This window comes from Biomphalaria glabrata, chromosome 4, assembly GCF_947242115.1.
Source record: "Biomphalaria glabrata chromosome 4, xgBioGlab47.1, whole genome shotgun sequence".
Lineage (NCBI taxonomy): Eukaryota > Metazoa > Mollusca > Gastropoda > Planorbidae > Biomphalaria > Biomphalaria glabrata.
The window spans coordinates 44,797,451-44,818,261 of record NC_074714.1 but is presented as its reverse complement, the minus strand read 5'-3'; the positions used below and the strand labels follow the sequence as shown (position 1 = coordinate 44,818,261).

The 20,811-nt window shown below is 35.6% G+C and overlaps 1 protein-coding gene across 1 annotated transcript in view; it reads left to right on the top strand.

Annotated features, from left to right (window-relative positions):
• The window catches only part of LOC106068234 (metabotropic glutamate receptor 8-like), a 203,220-nt gene that overhangs the window by 144,932 nt on the left and 37,477 nt on the right, over positions 1-20,811 (top strand). The window contains exons 4-7 of the mRNA XM_056027372.1: positions 3,016-3,151; positions 5,179-5,333; positions 6,176-6,301; positions 17,030-17,230. Of these exons, the coding sequence (XP_055883347.1) occupies positions 3,016-3,151; positions 5,179-5,333; positions 6,176-6,301; positions 17,030-17,230 (618 nt within the window). The remainder of the gene's footprint in view (positions 1-3,015; positions 3,152-5,178; positions 5,334-6,175; positions 6,302-17,029; positions 17,231-20,811) is intronic.

Here is a 20,811-nt window from a genome sequence, read left to right as displayed (position 1 = left end):
TAGACTTGCAGTTCAATTTTAAAATTTTGTTTCTAAACTTAGCACTAAACTCCCCAAGATTGCATTTGCAACATTTGTGCAATTTAGATTTAGAAGATAAAAAAAAAATATGGTACAATTTTATTTTTCTCTCATACCTTCAATCTCTCAACTTCGTCTCTTTAATTTCTCTTTATTGTTTATTCTATCCCTCTTTCAAGTTTGAAGTAACCCCTTGTCTTAAAGTAACCTCGTGTTTTAAGTAACCTCTTATCTTATAGTAGCCTCTCGTCTTAAAGTTTCTGTCTTAAAGAAACCTCTTGTCTTAAAGTAACCTCTTGTCTTAAAGTAACCTCTTGTCTTAAAGTAACCTCTCGTCTTAAAGTAACTTCTTGTCTTAAAGTAACCTCTTGTCTTGAAGTAATCTCGTCTTAAAGTAACGACTTATATTTTAAAAAACAACAACATTGTATTACTTCTTTTTATCTTTAATATAACAAATTGGTCTGTCGAAAAACGAAATCTTGTCATAAAGTTATCTCTTGTTGATAAGTATGTTCTTTTGGAAAAGCAATCAGTTGTCATGAAAATCTACTGTCAGCAACTTTCCTATTGTCTTTAAATTATGTATTTCGTAAAGTATGTTATAGTTAACTACTGTAGAATATGACCTTTTGTAATTAACCTCCTGTCACTTAAACTAGAGTTAAAATATTCTCAACCTTGACGGACATAAAACACGCGATTAAAAAACATGAATAGATTAATCGTTGTTGTTTTTTTTTGTTTTTTTTTTCTTTTAGCGTTTTCTTTTGATGACGGTAGCATGCCAGTCCTTTCATCATGTCTGGTGACGTTGCAGAAGCTTGGAGAAACGCGATGTTTTAAAAACAAATCAATGTGTTTTTTTACTTTGATCTGCTGCTTTCAAAGGCTAATGCTTTAGATAGACAATAATTTAATGTGTTTAGCATTGCCAACTGAGCGCATGGTGTTAGCAATGAAAAGAACATTAATACATAGCAAGGTATGAAGAGTTTGGTGCGAGGCATTATAAGAGTTTGAGAACCCTCTGCATAAAGACATACCTCTTTTAAACATTATTCTCTTTACGGTGTTATTGTCTTACCATCCTCTTTGCAGAAATATTTGAATTATTAAATATTTTCTTTAATGGTTGAATTGTAATAAATTGCTAGCATTTTGGTGAACAAATAAAAGAAAAAGGCTGCCTGATCGTGCGGTATATGCCCTGAATAGTTATAAATTGCTAGCATTTTGGTGTTTCTGGTGAACAGATTGAAGAAGATGGCTGCCTGGTCGTGCGGAATGCGCGCTGAACTGTCGTTCGGACTTATCGATGGTCCCGGGTTCAAACCCTGCCTTCTGCCATCCCACATCGTCCTGCGGGAGGTTTGGACTAGAAAATAAATTATCTTCAACTCTGAAGGAACATTGGAAATATGTAAAACATTTTACAAGTGCTGAGAGGTTATGTTTTTTTGAAAAGTAAATGATGATTTTTTGTAGCACTTTTAACTCTGCTGAATCGAATTCGATTTTTACTAAGCAGTTCCGTTTGTAGCTCATTTTGTTGTATTTATTTAGTAGGAAGCATTAACCCTCTATTGCGAACATTTTGATATAGATCTTTAAAAAAAATAATTTATGATTAATGTCATCCTATGGGGTCTACAAGATATGCAGTACCACTTTTTTCAAGAAAATGTTTTAAAATTTTGCCTTTGTAGCTTCATAGCAAATTTGCAACATAAAGCGCAAGTGTGTAAATTTTTCCATTGTTGTAAAAATGCAACATTCCATTTAAAACAATGTATAACATATTTTAAATCAGATTTAAAAATGTATAATATGGATTATTTTCAAAGTTATTTATTTGGTGACAATAAAATCAGCAGCAGTACAAAATCATGAAATAGAAATCTATTTTTTTAAATTTCTTTTAGTTAATTATTAAATATTCATACATGTCGAAATATGTCGTCTATACATTCTATATTCTTTATTTAATATTTTATTTTTACCTGAGTCGTCTTCGTTATCTTTAATGTTTGCATCTTGGACACAACTTGAGAGCTCGCTGTCATCATACACTGTCAGAATTTCTCTATAGAAGTTTTACTGGGATTCAGAAAACTACTAACATCAAGAGAGAAAAGAAGTGTCTTCAAATTCAATTCTCTTTAAAGTATTGGAAATAAAAAATTTCACTAAAACAGTAAATAAATAGATAACTAGTCTTTTTTGGCTTTGTAGCAAATTAGCAATAGGGCTAAAGTTCAATTTCAGCATCCTGAACATTGTTCAGTTTGACCATGAAAATCTGCAATCGGTGAAGTGGTAATATCTTGATGGTTTTTTGGTTGGATGTTGAATACCTGTTAAACATTTAGACGACCAATGAAAAATAAATTGCAATGTATCATATGTTCAATGAAATGTGCAAACTACAATAGATTTATGCTTTATTTCTTCTGTTATGTTATTATATCTTCAATATGTTTTATGTGTGAGATATGGGTAATTTTAACCTGTGTTCTGCTTATTTTCAATTTACTTTTATGCATTGTCATATGCGAAAATATTGTGTTGTAAGACTGGTTTTAAGTGCAATGAATTATTTGCTTAAGTAAAATCTCAATGTCTATTTTCTGCCGACGTGAACAGATGAACAAAACTTATTTGAATACTCTACTAGTGGAGATCTCGACTTTGAAAAAAAAAATGCAATTTTAACGTAAGGCAATAGATGAGGAATACCAATGTTTACTTAAATGATTGATTTGTATCCATTGCGAGGCATCACACGGAGAAGAAATAAAGATGCAAATATTGGGTCCAACAGAAATGGCTTCATTCCCTGGTGACACCCTTCCCACTCGCCCACTTGTCTTCCCTACTACCCCCTCCCCCTCGTCCCCCCCCTTCCCAGGTCTTGTTGCCATCAATTCCTCTCCCCCACCCCCCCCCTCTAGCTGTATTGTAATTGAGTAAACTTTGACCTATTCTGAGCAGGCCTGTGCATCTCCCGAGCAGAGAGCATCCCCCGGGGAGCAGACGACAACCGGCTGAGGTTGATTGTGGACAGCCTTCTGAAGGGCGAGAACAACGCGAAAGCGATCATGATGTTTGCTAATGAAGATAACTCCAGGTGAGAGAAACACCAGACTGTGTTGCTGTAAGTTTATCCCCCTTGTTTGTAGTCATTGCTAACGTTTTTCTACTGATTGCAAAATGCGTGTGGAAATGAATGTCAAAGAGGCATTTTTTATAAATTTAATTTGGAAACACACACACATACACGCAATATATATTATATATATATATATATATATATATATATATATATATATATATATATATATACAATGTTGTTTGTATATTACACTTGTGGAATTGTAAAATCTGTAGAATACATTTGACTGGGGCGTCAATGAGAAAGGAATTTCTTTACTGACGTGACAGCAAATTAAATGAAGCAGTAGAAGAAAAGAATACTTTTTAAAAAAACAAAGCTTATTTAAAGGAAAGAAGCGCTAATTACTGCCAATTACCTGAAAATTACTGGGTTTAGATCCCTTTCTGATATATAAAACAAAATTAATTAATTAGTACTAAATGATTGACTAATTAGTAAATGTTTGGATTGATTCGTACAATGTCTCGACTAGGTATAATTATGCAAAATTGTAACTTCATTCAAGAATGGGAAGCAGGAGACAAAATGTGTCAAAACATAATAAGGGAATTAAATCCTTGTGTAGAGAATTAGGGCGTTCGCTAAAATTTTTAAAGTTATAATAGACTATAAAACCTTTTTGATTTATAAATACTTGATTAGCTGAGTGGTTTATAAGTCAGCCTTCCAGCGTGGTGGCTCCTGTTCAAATTCAGATAGGAGAAGGTTTTTAAAAAAGTTTTTTTTTTATTGTTGAAAAGCAGCACGGAAAACCTTCTCCCAGATACCCCCTTTCTTTACCCACCCCACTGGTCCACAAAAGTGATTGAACCATAGCGCACTGTGCATGCTGTTACCCCACCCTTGTCCGCCATTGTGCATGCTGTTACCCCACCCTTGTCCGCCATTGTGCATGCTGTTACCCCACCCTTGTCCGCCATTGTGCATGCTGTTACCCCACCCTTGTCCGCCATTGTGCATGCTGTTACCCCACCCTTGTCCGCCATTGTGCATGCTTTAAGCATGAAAGTTGCACTAAAAAACAACAAATAATAAAAAATATTTACAATCGAATAAAGTTTCGTTATTGTTAGTCTGTCTAAATCTAAAAATTAATTACATAATTGATTAAAAAAAATTAATGGGATTTCACTCAATATAAGTTGTGTTTTTTTTTTAAAGTATATTTTAAAAATATTTTGCTAGTTCATTTTCTCCTCCCTCTTTATATGTTACACATAACTGCAGACTGCAGGAAAGAAGTTATTTAGATCTCTTTCAAAACTGGTGTCGCCTGCCCGGTGTCCTCGTGAAGGAAGCACCTGTTGTATATAGATGATGCCCGAGGTTTTGACCACTCCATTATCCATATATATATATATTGATTATTGTATTATATATTCATAGATATTGTTACGATCTTCTCTATCATGCCTTCTGACTACACTGCTAAACACTCACGTCAACACAAGAACATGACAACAAGCGCTCCAAATAATCTGGTCTTTTAATAATGGTCAAATAGATAGCAGCCAATACTAGACAATCGGCTTCACATCAACAACTAAAAATGCTACATTGTACATCACCGTACTAAACTAATAAACTCTACTCTCTCCATCTCTTCCTGGACTCATGCATTCACTTGAGGACTCCACCAGGACCGACTTCATGGCCGACTCACAGTCCCGGTCTCCTCGCTGTCCTCTCTTGAACTGCCCTGCCGTACACAATATGTGTCTCTGGTCCACGTAGGCTTATGATCAGATGACCATAACACGGGTCATATTTGCGTGCAAAGCTCATACCAGTACTGTCCCTTGTCCATCGACATAGCACACTAACTGTCTTTATGGCCTGTGTCACAAGTGTCAGCTTATCGCACAGTTAACCCTATCGTGTCGCCAATAGGATTACAACAATACATACATAAATCGAACAAAACTTGTCCTTACTTAGATTGCTATTATATCAATGTTTTGGTTTTCTTTCCCATTCAGGCGTGTGGTCCAAGCTATCAGCAGGCTGAATAAAACGGACTCTGTCTATCTCTTGGCGAGTGACAGCTGGGGCGCCAAGGTCCATCCTGTGTACAGGCAAGAGGCTGACGCTGAAGGCACAGTGACCATCCTGCCCATGAGGAGCATGATCCCAGGTAAGAGCTCCAAGAGTTTCTGGGCGTTCTATTTGTGTGCAGAGCTTTCTAAAGGGGATGACAAAAAAAAAACTTATTTCTTGATTGAAAAACATAGCTGTCCGATGTGGGCTTAAGATGTCTACAAACAGAAAAGTTTAAGATAATGCAATCGTCAAGTTTGCATAGGGTTTTCGTTGGGAAAAAAAATTGAAAATTGTTTTTTTGTTAAATAAGTTAAAATTTTTTATCTACACTATTAACGGAATTCTATTTTTGATTACCCTTTTTAAAAGTAAAATAGCACCTTTCAGACCTTGCGAAATATAGGGCAGATGATATTAGGCATTAAAGGTCATCTGTTTCTATGGCCGTTGGATAACGAGGGTGTCATGTGGCTTTCACAACGTCCACCCGCCTTGACTTTCCTCAACTAATGTCAGGTCCCCAACAGAGCTGGATGACGCCCTTAGAATCCCGAGATTCGAAATCCCAATCTTCACCAAAATTCGAACTCCAGATCCCTCGGTTCGGAAACCAAGCACAAACACCACGGCCATTAAAGAATTAATTAATATTCATCTCCTTCTAGAAAATGAATCTTTCTAAATAAATCTCAGAAGTCGAAGGAAAGAAATCTCTTAAAGAATTCATAACGTTTTATTAGGTCAAGGTCAAGGCCATTGTTTCTGATCAAATCTGGAAAGCCAAACAAAAATTATCTTTTAACTTTAAAAAAAAGTTCATGAACATTACAACCGCCCAGGCATTTGTTGAACTTTTCTTCGTTCAGTTCATTATCTTATAATAATGGGAATAAAATTTTATTTGTAAAAAGTAAACATTGTGTTTGGTCGTTTCAGGATTTGATGAATACTTTCTGAATCTAACTGTGAACCATACAAGGAATCCTTGGTTTAAAGAGTTCTGGTCAGAGATTTTCAATTGTACCATTGACAACTTTCACAACGGAGCCAAGGCTTGTACTGGTAAGAGTTCTGCTTTGATTGTTCACTTCTGACGGCTAAGTCTAGCTGTGAAAATAGTTTGTTCAGAGTGTCTGGAGGACTCCGTAATGCTCTTAAATGTCTCATTACAGTGCACGTATAGCAATCTTGAAAATTTGACATTTTATACAAACTTCAAAGGATTATATAACTAGTCTGACATCTGAAGTTTTCAAACCGTAAAGATTTTAAAAAAAGATTACAAAATAGAACTTGCCTCAATGTAAACAATCTTCATCTTGGTATAGATTACCTGACGCAACATTCATACTTGTGGCGGGTATGGATTAACTAGCTACTTGATGTTGACTGAAAAGAGGAGATATAATCTGCACCAAAGTCTAGCTCAGTGTTTCTCAAACGTTTTTAGGGGGACGCGTTATGATCCCAAATATGGTCCAAGGCGTTTTTTTTAAGTACCAATAAAAAGCGTAGTTATAAAAATATTTTTGAGTATATACTAAGTAAAAAAGATATTCTTTACAATCTTTAAAAAATCAAATCATTAGTTAAGTTAAAAGACATCTTAATGTATGCATCCATCTACTCAGAATGTTTTCGCTAACGGCGTTTGCAACAAGATCTATAACTAAATTGTTTGAAGAGTATTCCAATGCGTCTTCCAAACTGCGACTCAAGATTCTAGCCGTCTTTCTTACGCCCGAAAGGTTACATTTGTCTTGAGTGACGTTTCGTCGTTCTGTTATCATCTTTTTCCAGACCAAAACAGGCCCGCTACTGGATGTCTTACTGAGTTTAACAATGATCTTACGTCGTTCAAGTCCACACTTAAATTCTGTACTGCCTGGGATATTTCTTTTTCTTTATTATTGGTGGGGGGCGCGGTGCCTGAGGGGTTAAGCATTTTGCTTCCGAAACTGGGGTCCTGGGTTCGAATCTCGGAGAAGACTGGAATTTTGAATTTCGAGATTTTTAGGGCGCCCTCAGTCCACCCATCTCTAACGGGTACCTGAATTTAGTTGGGGAAAGTAAAGGCGGTTGGTCGTTGTGCTGGCCACATGACACCATGCTCGTTAACCGTTGGCCATAGAAACAGATGACCTTAACATCACCTGCTCCATAAACTGCAAGGTCTGAAAAGGGAACTTTACTTTTACTTTTTACAATATCGGTTTGTCTAAACTCTCCATACTGAATGGAATATTTCTTGAACTATTTTTACTAGCAGAATTAATGCGTTGTAAAATTAGTTTCTGAAGTTTAGAATACAGGAAAATAATCGGCTTAAAGCGCTCTCCTTAGCCCGCTCTCTAGCTGGTTAAGGATGTCGCCAACGTAGTTTGTGTGTGTGTGTCTAGGGGTGAGTGCTTCACTTGTACTAGTTTGAGAGACACTGTTCTAATTGTTTCGTACTCGCGATTTTCAGTGTAAACTTCAGAAGCTACAAAAACGTTTTTAACAAATTAAAATAGTTTGCTTTTTAAAAAAAAATAATTCTCGAGATGCAGATAATTAGCGGATAAGAAAAAAAAATGTAATTATCAACTCAAGCTGACAACTTTGTTCGTTTGAATAAGGCTGCATGCATAGACTGCTATATAGCCTGCAAATAAAAAGGGGAATGGGGAAGTCGATAAAGAGAGAGAGAGAGAGAGAGCGAGAGGAAGTGAGCCAGTCTTAGCTTATATGCAAATGTGCCTATCTGTATGTCTGTGGACTTCTCTTTTCTGAAACTTTGTTTTCTCCAGAAAGTTTTTTTTTTTTTTTTTTGGCCTTGTTTTATTCCCTGTATCGTCTTTCTTTAGTCTGAATAGTTGTTTGAATAGTTGTTTGAATAGTTGTTTGAATAGTTGTTTGAATAGTTGTTTGAATAGTTGTTTGAATAGTTCTTTGAATAGTTGTTTGAATAGTTGTTTGAATAGTTGTTTGAATAGTTGTTTGAATAGTTGTTTGAATAGTTGTTTGAATAGTTGTTTGAATAGTTGTTTGAATAGTTGTTTGAATAGTTGTTTGAATAGTTGTTTGAATAGTTGTTTGAATAGTTGTTTGAATAGTTGTTTGAATAGTTGTTTGAATAGTTGTTTGAATAGTTGTTTGAATAGTTGTTTGAATAGTTGTTTGAATAGTTGTTTGAATAGTTGTTTGAATAGTTGTTTGAATAGTTGTTTGAATAGTTGTTTGAATAGTTGTTTGAATAGTTGTTTGAATAGTTGTTTGAATAGTTGTTTGAATAGTTGTTTGAATAGTTGTTTGAATAGTTGTTTGAATAGTTGTTTGAATAGTTGTTTGAATAGTTGTTTGAATAGTTGTTTGAATAGTTGTTTGAATAGTTGTTTGAATAGTTGTTTGAATAGTTGTTTGAATAGTTGTTTGAATAGTTGTTTGAATAGTTGTTTGAATAGTTGCTTGAATAGTTGTTTGAATAGTTGTTTGAATAGTTGTTTGAATAGTTGTTTGAATAGTTGTTTGAATAGTTGTTTGAATAGTTGTTTGAATAGTTGTTTGAATAGTTGTTTGAATAGTTGTTTGAATAGTTGTTTGAATAGTTGTCTGAATAGTTGTCTGAATAGTTGTCTGAATAGTTGTTTGAATAGTTGTTTGAATAGTTGTTTGAATAGTTGTTTGAATAGTTGTTTGAATAGTTGTTTGAATAGTTGTCTGAATAGTTGTCTGAATAGTTGTCTGAATAGTTGTCTGAATAGTTGTCTTATTTCCTTTTCTTTTGTCAGAATAGTTGTCTGATTTCCAATGGAGCGTTGTCAATCCCAGGTATAGACAAGGAAAAAGTGGCCATCAATGTCTTCTTGTGACCATGCAAATGTATGATTGAGGCTGTATATTCTAATCACATTTAGAGCTCTCCAGCTTTGCAGTTAAACACAAAACTAAATTGAGGTGTAAAAGTTAAAAAAGATTGCGAGAATGATTCTTTTTTTAAACTCTTTCTCTCCTAATCGACGATACAATCGTTGATTTGACCTCATTAAATTTAATTCTATACCAAATACAACATTTTCTAATAACAAACAGCAAATCTATTGAATCTTAATCATAATAGGGTAGTGAAATAGTAATGAGCAAAATCCTGTAAATCGTGTAAAAAAAAATAACCGAGAGAAAGTGTTCAACATCGAAACAACAAGAAACAACAAACAGTGCGATATCCGAGGGCACTCTCGTTCTGTTTGAATGCTTATAATCTCTATGATTATTTAGTCACAAATGTCCACACAGTTCGTTGTTTATCAAACATTGTAGAAAGTCAGTAGTGATCAGTTCCCCAACACGAACTTTAACATCTCGGGCATCACTCAGTTTCTGATGAACTGTGTATCGTGCCCGGGAACAGAGAGCTGTTCATAGTTGGAAGTATGTACGTTTTTTTAAATCAGTAGAAAATTGCATTGCCAAAAACATTCAACAACATTGTAAGTTTGCCCCAGCAGTCCCTGCTCGCTTCCTCTGCCTCGACTTTCCTTGCCTATGTCACACCTCTAATATATAGAGCAGAAAGTAAGTCGTATATATGTATGTATGTATGTCCCACACAGAAATACAAACCGTTTGACCAATCTTGATAAAACTTGGCATAAATGTTCCTTGGTTTATGGTGGAGACCGAGGGAGAGGGACCCAAAGATAAATTAAAAAAAAAACAACAATAGCTAAATGTATCTCTATTAAAGAAATAACATTTTTACCAATTCGGATAAACCCGTCTTCACAGTATTATGTATATATATATATATATATATATATATATATATATATATATATATATATATATATATATATATATATATATAAAACATCACGTCTATACATATAATCATATCATAAGGGCGCATAACTCTGAGAAAAGAGGCCTGCAATAAGTAAGTAGCTTGTGTTTCTCAATCCCCAGCATTATCTCCCGCTGTGGAGAACAAATAGGCAGCCCCGCTGGCTACACACGTCACGTATTGATTCCCTCTCGCTACCGTGTTTCTGTTCTTAATCTTATTTCACCAGTTTCCTCCCCCTGTTTTTTTTTTTTTTAAATCTATTTATTTTCTGAAACCCAAAAGTCCGAGTCATGGGCTAATTGCTTGCAAGACAAGTCCCAGGGCATATTTGACCTAGACGGCTGATGTCAAAAAAAATTGTTTAAGAAAAACTAAAAAAAAAAATTGTGGGTTTAGAAAGAGAGGACAAAAGCATGCAAGATCTAAAACGTCATTTTAGTCCATATTTTCTAGATACTATTCCCTCTATCATAGCGGGTTTAAATATTTTGGAGGAAAAAAATCTTACATAACTACTTATAACGAGGGCCGGTCTTAGGCTACTGCAACCTATGCGGCCGCAGTGGGACCCGCACTTTCATAGGCCCCGCGCGATGCGAATTCCAGGTGTAAATTTTTTAATTTAACCATTTTAACTTATTATTAAAGGGTTCCTGGAATTCTCCTGAAATTATAAAGTATAAGAAAAAGTCATGAAAATGTCCTGAGATTATTAAAATCTTCTGAAAACTGATGCAAATCTTAAAACAGACAAAATTGTCATTTCAATATATGGAAAATGCCAATCCTACTCGCGATTAAAAAAAAGGCATTGTCAGTTTTCAGTTAATAAAAATGTAATAATAAGCCGAATTTTAACCAAAACTAGAACTTCAAATATTTAATTTACTTCAATAGTCACTAGCATACAAATATTGATGTAAATCTATCTTGACCTCTTAGAAAAAAAAAGCGATATATTTTGCTAGTCGATAGTAAATCTAAAAGGCAGATCTGAATGTTTATCGGCTTTTGTTGGAAAACTATTATCTACTGTAGTTGGCTCGTAAAGTTAATTTTACAGTGATTTTGTACTCAATAAAGTATGAATAAAATGCAAAGACGAATTTATTTTCTAATACAAATCTTAATTTTCACTTATTATCCTTATCACAACTAAAATTAGGCCCCGCGCAATCCATTTCGCATATGGCCCCGCAACCTGTAGGACCGGCCCTGCTTATAACCATACAATATTACTTTGGAAAATATATAAATAATCAATTCCTATTTTATTTAAAAAGATACTTTTGTTAAATATTCATACTTTGTTTCATAAATTGATTTTGTCTTACATTTACACGAGGGAGGCCATGTGCATTCAATAATATAATAGTTAATTCTAACGAGTCACATAGATGGAACAATGTACTTTAGTGTAAAATATAGAAGTCTTATTAATAAAGGTCTGAAAGGGGAACTTTTCTTAGTTTATATAGTCCGATATATATTGATTTTCCAAAAGAATGATCGAATCATCAAAGAAAAAGTAATAATTAGGTTAGAAATTTTCCGAGCTGTTAATAGCTTTCTGTATGTATGGTAACCGATAAGTTTCCAAGTTAACAATAGTTTCTAAGTTACCAAAACTTACGAATTTACTAAAAGTTACTAAGTTATCAACAGTAGCGATCATTTATGGAATGACTAGTATTAAACAATTTAGAAAATAGTCAACAAGTTATAGACGAGCGTAAAAAGAGACTAAAATAAAAAGTTTAATAAAAAATGTTAAAAAAACAACAACTAGAAAACGTAACCCCTACTGTTTTGTCTTTGATCGCCCCCAAGTCTACAGCCAGAACCAATGGACACCGTTTTTTGTGATGTGGTAATAGCCACACTATTGGACCAATAGTATTTGCTTAGTGTAATAGATAACACATCTCTCTAGTTCCCACTGGTACAAGCCTTCGGTCATCTAAGAAACTGGGACGTTCTACAGAAATATGACGTCAGGCTGAAACTCTGACATAGAGCTATATCTGGACATCGAGACTTCTTCTCTTCCCTCCCCCGTTTCTCGTATTTAAAATGATTCTCACATGTAAATGTGTCATTGTGTTTGGTTGAATGTGTCAATGTGTTTGGTTGAATGTATCAATGTGTCTGGGGGAATGTGTCAATGTGTTCGGTTGAATGAGTCAATGTGTCTGGGTGTATGTGTCAATGTATCTTTGTGAACGTGTCAATATGCCTGGTTGAATGTGTGAATGTGTCTGGTTAAATGTGTCAATGTGTCTGGGTGAATGTGCCATTGAGATGCAACGATGGGCTTTACGTTTTGTGAGTGATGTTTGTATATGTTAGTCAATTGTCTGTGTGTAGTATTTGAGTGTTTGTAAGCCGAGTGTGAGTGTTGTCATAATTGTGTATTGTTAAATTTTAAAATTGAAATAGATGTATAGCTTCAAGAAGCATTTTCTACATTTTCTACATTTAGACTGCGAAGTTTTGAAACAGTGCCTTGGCACTCAGTCTGTTGTGTCAGGTAGCATCAAGGTCTAGGTGGTTAGAGACATTTAGTATTACTGAATCTACGTCCTGACAAACAGCAGACTTTCCTAATTGTATCTTTTGCGTTCACAAGAGAAGGTAACTCATGTTGGTGAAAATTTGATCAAAACTGACTAATACATCGTGCTACATCAGAGGAAGGTGTGACCCGCGTCCTTTTAAAGTGTAAGAGTACTTTAGTTAAATAACATTGTAGTTTTATTTTCTTGTTTGATTTGCGAAATTTTTCTATTGTAATCATGGGACTCCTTTTTAATTTGTTCCCACGTTACTGATTTTATTGTATTTTTTCGAACTTTAAAAAAAAAAGAATTTTATTATCCTTATATCGATCCAGATGTTGTCGTAAGTGAACTTGTTGGAGCAATCAGCCCAATTGCATTCAATAAATGGTGTCAAGGAAGAGGCCGATCTTTTTTAAGTTGAATGGTTGAGAATGAACACACAAGGTTTTAGATTGTGAAAGAGTCAGCAATGGTGTCCAATTCTTCGACGGGGTTACTGAAAGAAAAGTTGTAGAAGTGACTACATAGTCTCCCTCAGTATATGTAGAATGGAAAGTACTAACTACTAAAATGTGAACATAAGAAGTTGAAAATATGAGAAAGTTCTGATACATTTAAGTTCAAGACAGAATTGGCAATAAGGCTCGTGACAATACTGGCCTGACATGATACTGACCCTTAACTCTTCATTTCATCTTACCCCCTTTTTCTGTGGCTCCATTAGTAAGCACCGTCTAACATTTCTCCCTGACCTTCTTGGGGGATAGCCCTTTATCTGTTGTCTTGTGAATATGAACATTCATCTTTGTTAAGTAGAGAAACCCAGAGAGAAATAGAGAGAGAGAGAGAGATAAAGAGAGAGAGGTCAGCGGACAAGAAAGTCCCAGAGAGACAGAGGGATAAAGAAGTAAGAGATATAGACACAAAGAGAGAGTGAGACAGGAAAAGAGAGAGACAGAGAGAGAGAGATACGTAAGAGAGTGAGAGAGAGAGAGAGAGAGAACAAAAAATAGAGGCAGACTAATGGAGAGAGGAGAAAAGATAAAAGCATCACGAAAGATTCTTCAGTGAGATAAGCCTCCCTAACGCAAGAGTAGATCTATATTCATTGTTTATTCTAGCCGTTTAAAGGCTTTCTTGCACATTATGTCTAAATAAATTAAGTAGGCTACATTGATACAAAACTGGGTTTTTCAAAGTTTCAATACTTGGTGTGAAATAATAAAACAGCACTTGCCTAAACAAGTTTGTGTGGTGTTTGCGAGCTTGAGTGAGATTAAATAGCTATGTATGTAAATTATGTATGTGTGTGTTTGAGTGTGTCTATAGGCATGTGTGTATAGGCCTACTTGTGTTTCAATGAACTGTTAACGGATGGACTTCACTCTTGTAATCACCCTCGTTTGCACTAATTAGATTTGGTCCAATAAGACTACCAACTGACCTACATAGTTCAGATTGTACGACTCTGCAGCTAGCGGACAGTTCTCGTTTTAAATGGAAAGGTATTCTGCAGAAGTGTGTAGGGGTGGGGTGCCTATATGAGATGGGGGCATGCAAAGATATTTAATTATTTACCTTTACGACCCAGTTCCTCGCATCACGACGACCGCCCCCCCCCTTTTCCAGCCTCAATGTGCAAGAGAAGATTTCATTAACTCAAAGTTGAATAATTGATTCCCTTGACTTTTGATTGGCTATAGATGCTAACATTTACAGATGTGCTTTAAAGTACGAATCGGTATAGCTTTCATATCCCTTGGGACACAACTACCTTGAGACTAACAACAACTCAGGTTTACATGTGATACCTTCAGAAATAAGGCGCGTACAGTCTTACGTGTGACCTACATTTGAAAGTCTTGTTATAAAATTAAGTTATACAGTAGACTACAATTGAACCTAGAAACTTGACTACTTTTTATGTGTGAAATTTTGTCTAGTACAGAATTAATATTATTCGTCCAGATGTATTACAGATTTAATAACTTGATTGATCCAAACTAATTGATACAATTACATTAAATATAATTATTTTTTTAAAAAGTATTTTTTATATTTTTCATGTTGTTTTGTAAGAATGATTGTAACTGTAGGGGAGATAACGCGTTCTTGTAGTGTAAGTGTTTAGTATTCATTTACTCTTCCTTGTGCTCTGGCCCAGTGGTTCTCAAACTCGACCCTCACTACTGTTGAACGTGTCTATTACGTACTATTCTATATCGACCTAAACCAAAGATTTTTAAACATACTTCGCTTGGGTATTCCCGACTTTATCGCATGGACAGACTCGGATCCCAATCACAGATGAATCTGTACTAATGCAGGAGCAGGTTATTAAAATATAAACAATTGTGAAAGTTGAACCAATGTTTGAGCAAGGATACCATAGAAAGTCTGGTTTCAAAAACAAATCCAAATTTATATCTTGCATTGTGGGTCTTTGTAAAGAAGTTGTTGACTGCTTTCCAGTCTTCTTATTGTGTACAACGTGGCAGTCATTGCCGTTATGAATCTAATCATAAATAATAAACAAACGGCTCGTTAAGTCTTCTTATCTTATCTTATATAATACAGACGTTACTTCAAAAAAGAAGATGATTACGTCCTACGCGTCATGCATTTAGTCATGCATATTAACCAATGACTTAAATTCTGCCAAGTCACTGGTTTTCCTGGCTAGCTCAGGCAACCCATTCCATGCTCTAATAGCACTAGGGAAGAAGGAGCATTTGTACAAATTTGTCCTAGCATATGGGATGAGGAATGTGCTTTTATCTTTGTGTCTTTCAGAGTATTTTATTAAATTTTGTTTTTGTATTTGAAGATTATGGTTCAGTGTTTTATGTATTATTGCTACTTTACTTTTGAGCCTTCTGTCCTGAAGGCTTTCTAAATTTAGTGATTTTACTAAAGGTGTTATTCTAGTCAAATGTGAATATTCGTTTGTTATGAATCGCACTGCTCTATTTTGTGTCTGTTCTAGTTTCTTAATGTTTTCTTGAGTTGAGGGGTCCCAAACAGAGGATGCATATTCTATTATTGGCCTAACCAAGGTTAAATAACATTTTAGTTTTATGTTCTTATTTGATTTATAGAAATTTCTTTTAATAAATCCTAATGCTTTGTTTGATTTTTTTGTAGTTTCATCAATATGTGGATTCCATGACAGTTTTTCATTTATTATAACACCTAGGTATTTTGCGTTTTTAGTCTGTGTTACTGGTTTGCCATGAATAAGATAAGTGGAATTAATTTGTTTTAGTTTTTTTGTTACTCTTAACAACTGACATTTTTCTGGGTGGAAAGACATGCTCCAATTTGATTCCCATTTCTGTAATTCATCTAATTCTCTTTGTAAAATATCTGTGTCTTGTGTTGTTTTTATTGTTCTATATATTATGCAATCGTCTGCAAATAATCTAACTTTTGTTCCTGAAGTAATGCAATTTGGTAAATCATTTATGTAAATTAAAAATAGTAGTGGACCCAAGACTGTTCCTTGAGGTACACCTGAGTTTACTGTTATCGGTGTTGATTTAGAGCCATTTATTATTACAGTTTGTTCTCTCCCTATCAGAAAGTCTTTAATCCACTGATGCAGTGGACCATTAATGCCGAAATATTTTAATTTTTTATGGTCATGGATAGATACACTCGTAAATTCTCATGAACCTCTTCTAAGTCATTAATTTTTTTATTTTTTATTTTAATCTTATGAAACACTCTGTTTGCAAACTGCTACTCTGTTATTACATTCGCTACTGCTATACTCTGCATTTATTTAGCTTTATCACTTAGGGGTCCGTGGGGAAGTTTTAACTATATAAATGGGCCCCTAGCCAGAGAAGTTGGAGAGCCACTGCTCTAGCCTATCTTAAGGTGAGTGGTGTAGGTGAATGGGTTGTCCAGTTGTCCGATTGTTAATGTCCAGATGTAATGAATCGTTCTGGTGGTTAGTTCTGTTAAATATTTGCGAGACTGTGCGTGATCATTTTGTTTTTTTATAAAGTTAAACGAGACTCACGTGATCAGTTTGACCGAAGAGTAAACAAGACTCTCTCGTGATCAGTTTGACCGAAAGGTAAACAAGACTCTCGCATGATCAGTTTGACAGAAAGGTAACCGAGATTCTCGCTTAGTCAGTTTAACCGTTTGTTAGTTAGTCAGTTGTTTTTGACTGTCTAGTTGCCCTACCCATTCAACTTTTGTAAATTAACCCTCTCAGAAAACAAATGGTCAGCCTCCACCAGGATTTAAACTCAAGACCCCCACCACGCGTAACCAATAGCTTGACTAATCAGCTACCAAGAGTTTTCCCTCTTCCCAGGAGCTAACCTTAATTGGGAGCAACTCACGGAAATCGAATGTTTTACATTGATTTTTTTGTTCTTTCGGTTTCAGGTAACGAAAGCTTGAAGAACTGGAAGGACTACAATCAAGAAGGTCTTGTCCAGTTCGTCATTGACTCGGTCTACGCCCTGGCTCACGCGGTCAACGATATGCTGGCCGCCTACTGCACCGACGGATTCGTTAGATGTCCGATTCTCAAACAGCTTTCGGGTCCAGTGTTTCTGCAGTTCATCCGAAACGTTTCGTTTGTTGGTAAGTTTATTCATAGGATACCAAGAAAGAGCTCTTCCTTTATATGTGTTTAAACAAGGATGAGATGGTTATCTTAACGTCTCAGGAGTCTGTCTAAGGGACGACCGTTTTAAGAGACGCCTTTAAGTAGGGCGATTAAAAAGCGAAACGTAATGTACGTGAGTTGGTGTCTGATTATATGTGTGTGTGTCTTAGTGAGTGTCTGCGTATATGTCTTTTAGTGTGTCTGAGTGCGCGAATTTGCAAATTCTATGTAAATGCGTGTTTTCGATCCTCTTTGAGACTGTGTTATGCCAGAAGAGTCTGCATGTTAATCTCGAACAGCTGATCTGGAAAGACTCAAGATTGACTTAAGCTCCTAGAGTTAATTACAACTAAACCAAACAATGAAGAAAGACAAAATATCTCTATATGACCAGAATGCTTTAATCCATCACAAACATATTAGTACTCTTGCACCGAATTGAGGGAGTTAATAGTTTGAATATTACAAAGGTCTGAGAATGTCTACCACCACAAAACATACCAAATTTGTGGGACCTGCCCTCGGGGAAAAGCACCTGGTTAACGTATGCATTGACATCACAGTGTTTCGCGAGACCCGAGTGTACTGTGAGGTCTGAACAGAAGTTTCACGAACTAATGAAATAATGAACTAGTAGGCCATCACGTGAGTTCATCTCTCTGAAACAAAAAGCAAAGTGTTCCGCTAAATACTTCGAAGGCGTGAAGTGTTCCATCAAGGGAAAAGTTTGGGAACCACTGACTTGCATAATGAATGCATTGGCATAGTTCATGTACTGATAAAATTCATGACCTGACCTAATTTACACCCTGACATCATTCATGCATTACCACAATTATTGTACTGACACAATTCATGCACATGTACAGACATAATTCATTTATTGACACAATTCATGCACAGACATAATTCATTTATTGACACGATTCATGTGCGGACATTGTTCATTTATTGACATGATTCATGCCGTGACATAATTCATTTACTAATACGATTCATATACCGACATAATTCATTTATGGACACGATTCATGCACTGATACAATTACATTGACACAATTCACAGTGATAGAATTAGACATACTTTAATTTTTCAAAATGGCGACTGTTTTGACGGAGAGTTGCGAGAGTGTGTGTGTGTGTGTGTTTGTGTAAGAACAGTGGAGGAGAGTGGACAGAATTGCATACTTCAAGGCTTTTAACACCGACTCCTCAAGGATTGTCAACCTCCAGAGCTAGTGATAAAAGTGACCAGTCCAGCGTTTTTTCTGGAAGCTTTACGAGCGATGTTTCCGAAATCTTAAGTTCACAGAAGAATGGGGGGAGGGGGGGGGGATGATGGCGAGATTTGAGTTGGTGTGGGGAGGGGGTGCAGGAGGATGGTGTACGTGGAGGATTGTGGGAACAAGCAAACAGCAATCGATTTCTCTCTTACAGCTGAATACGATTGAGACTTTAAAATGGTCAATTATTGTTTCTTATCTTTATTGTTGATACAAGTTTATAACTAAAAGGAATTTAGCCTTTAGTAAGACATTTATTTGGACCCCCCTTTAAGTGTTGTCCGGGGAGACTTTCAAATTCTGACCCCCCCCCTCTCCCCTGGCTAGCTACGTCACTGGAGCAGAAAAACATTTAGAACCCAAGAAATAAAACAGCCAACAGAAAGAACTGTCTTGTTGGTTGCCCGTCGCTGTATTTCAATTCAATGACAGCAAGCTATGCAACTGAGGAAGTCTGGATAACGTAGAAGAACTCTGCTCAACTAATCGTGGTCCTTGCGAACTTTGACTTTTCTTATTGTTTACATATAGAGTCTGTGGCCTTTGCTCTGTCCACTAGATGTCTCCTCGACATTTGAACAGGCGACTGGATGTTTTCGTAGGCTGCGTCACGTGATCCTAAGACAAGAACTCTATTAGAATACGAAACAGCCAGTTGCTTTATCCACAACTCAGTCTTTGCAGATTATCTGCTGGATAAATGTTGAATTGTAGCAATGTTGATCTATTTAGGATACGCCATTCATCGAGCTTAACATCTGTTTTATTTTGTTCTTTAACAGTTGTATTTTTTTTTCTCTCAAAACGTTTTTTAACATTTCACATTCCAAATAGCTGACAATTTTCAAAAAGTTTCGGTAACAATCAATACATATTCTGAACGACACTTTTTCTGTTCTATTCCAATGTCGCATTCGGTTTTCCACCATTTTCTACCAAACCAATTATTTGGTTCTAAAGAGAAAAATACGGACTAATAAATCAGGGATCCTTAACCAGAATTGATCGCCCCCCCCCATCACCTTTCCTGTGTCTGGGAGGTAGTCCAATGAAACAGTAAAAAAAAAGGCAGGCTTTTGATAGTATACGTAAAGTTGCAAGCTAGAATAATTAAAGGTTTTATAATAACCACAACATTGTAATCTGGTTTACAAGATCTAAAAATAATACAATTCAACACTAATATTCATGAAATGGTTATTTAGTACATGTATTTTCGAAAGACCAGGATGTCATTTTTTTTAACAAAGATTTTATCTACTCACTCTGTCTGTCTGTCTGGTAAAAGTTTGTACACGTTATTTTTCCAACTCCTAATATCGGATCAAGATGAAATTTTGCTCAATTATTTCTTTTACCAGACAACTCACGTATCAGCGAAAAAAAAATAACCTATCAGTTAATTAACTATTGGTAATTACTTTGTTTGCTATCTCCAACAAGTGAAGGTATAAGCTGAATTAGTCCCCTTTTATAGGTTATCGCTTTAAAAAACATTCGAAACAAACAAAATATAATAATACAATCTTCCATTTTCATAAGCACTTCAATAGCATAGTGAATAGTATGTCGGCTTGAGGAGGCTTGAGCCATGAGTTCGAATCTAGGTCGCCCCCCTTTTTTAAATGCTTTTAAACAGAGATTACGGTAAAATTCACCCAGAAATCCCTTTCCTTCCCCCCCCCCTTTCCATTCCCCAACTTGTCGATACAAGGGATAGGACCATAACGTAGTGAGACAGCTAAAAGCTTGAATAGCACTTTAAAAAAAGCAATTAGTAAAAATATTTTTACTCGCACAGATTTATTGTTTTTAGTCTAGACTAGAGCTATTATAAATTTCATGACATGACTGATCCAAACTAATTGATACTATTACAACTTGTATAAGCCTTTTTGTTTTAAATTCTATTGTACGTTTTTCTTATTTTTAAAAAATAAAACCCTGCGCAAGTTGTATGTATGACTTACAGATAAACAAATCGGCCATTAGATAATCTATTAAAAACAAAATAGTTCCTTCTCATTTCTACATTTTAAACATATGGCATATGATCGATAATAGATAGCTTTTTTATTCAGGAAGTTTTCAACACACAATTATGCAGGATTAATCACTTTGGTTGGGGGGGGGGGGGGGGGAAGGAGGCGCGGTGGCTGTGTGGTTAATCCTTGGTTTCCGAACCTGGAGCCCTGGGTTCGAATCTCGATGAAGACTTAAATTTTGACTTTCGGTATTTTATGGGCACCCCTGAATCCACACAACTCTAATAT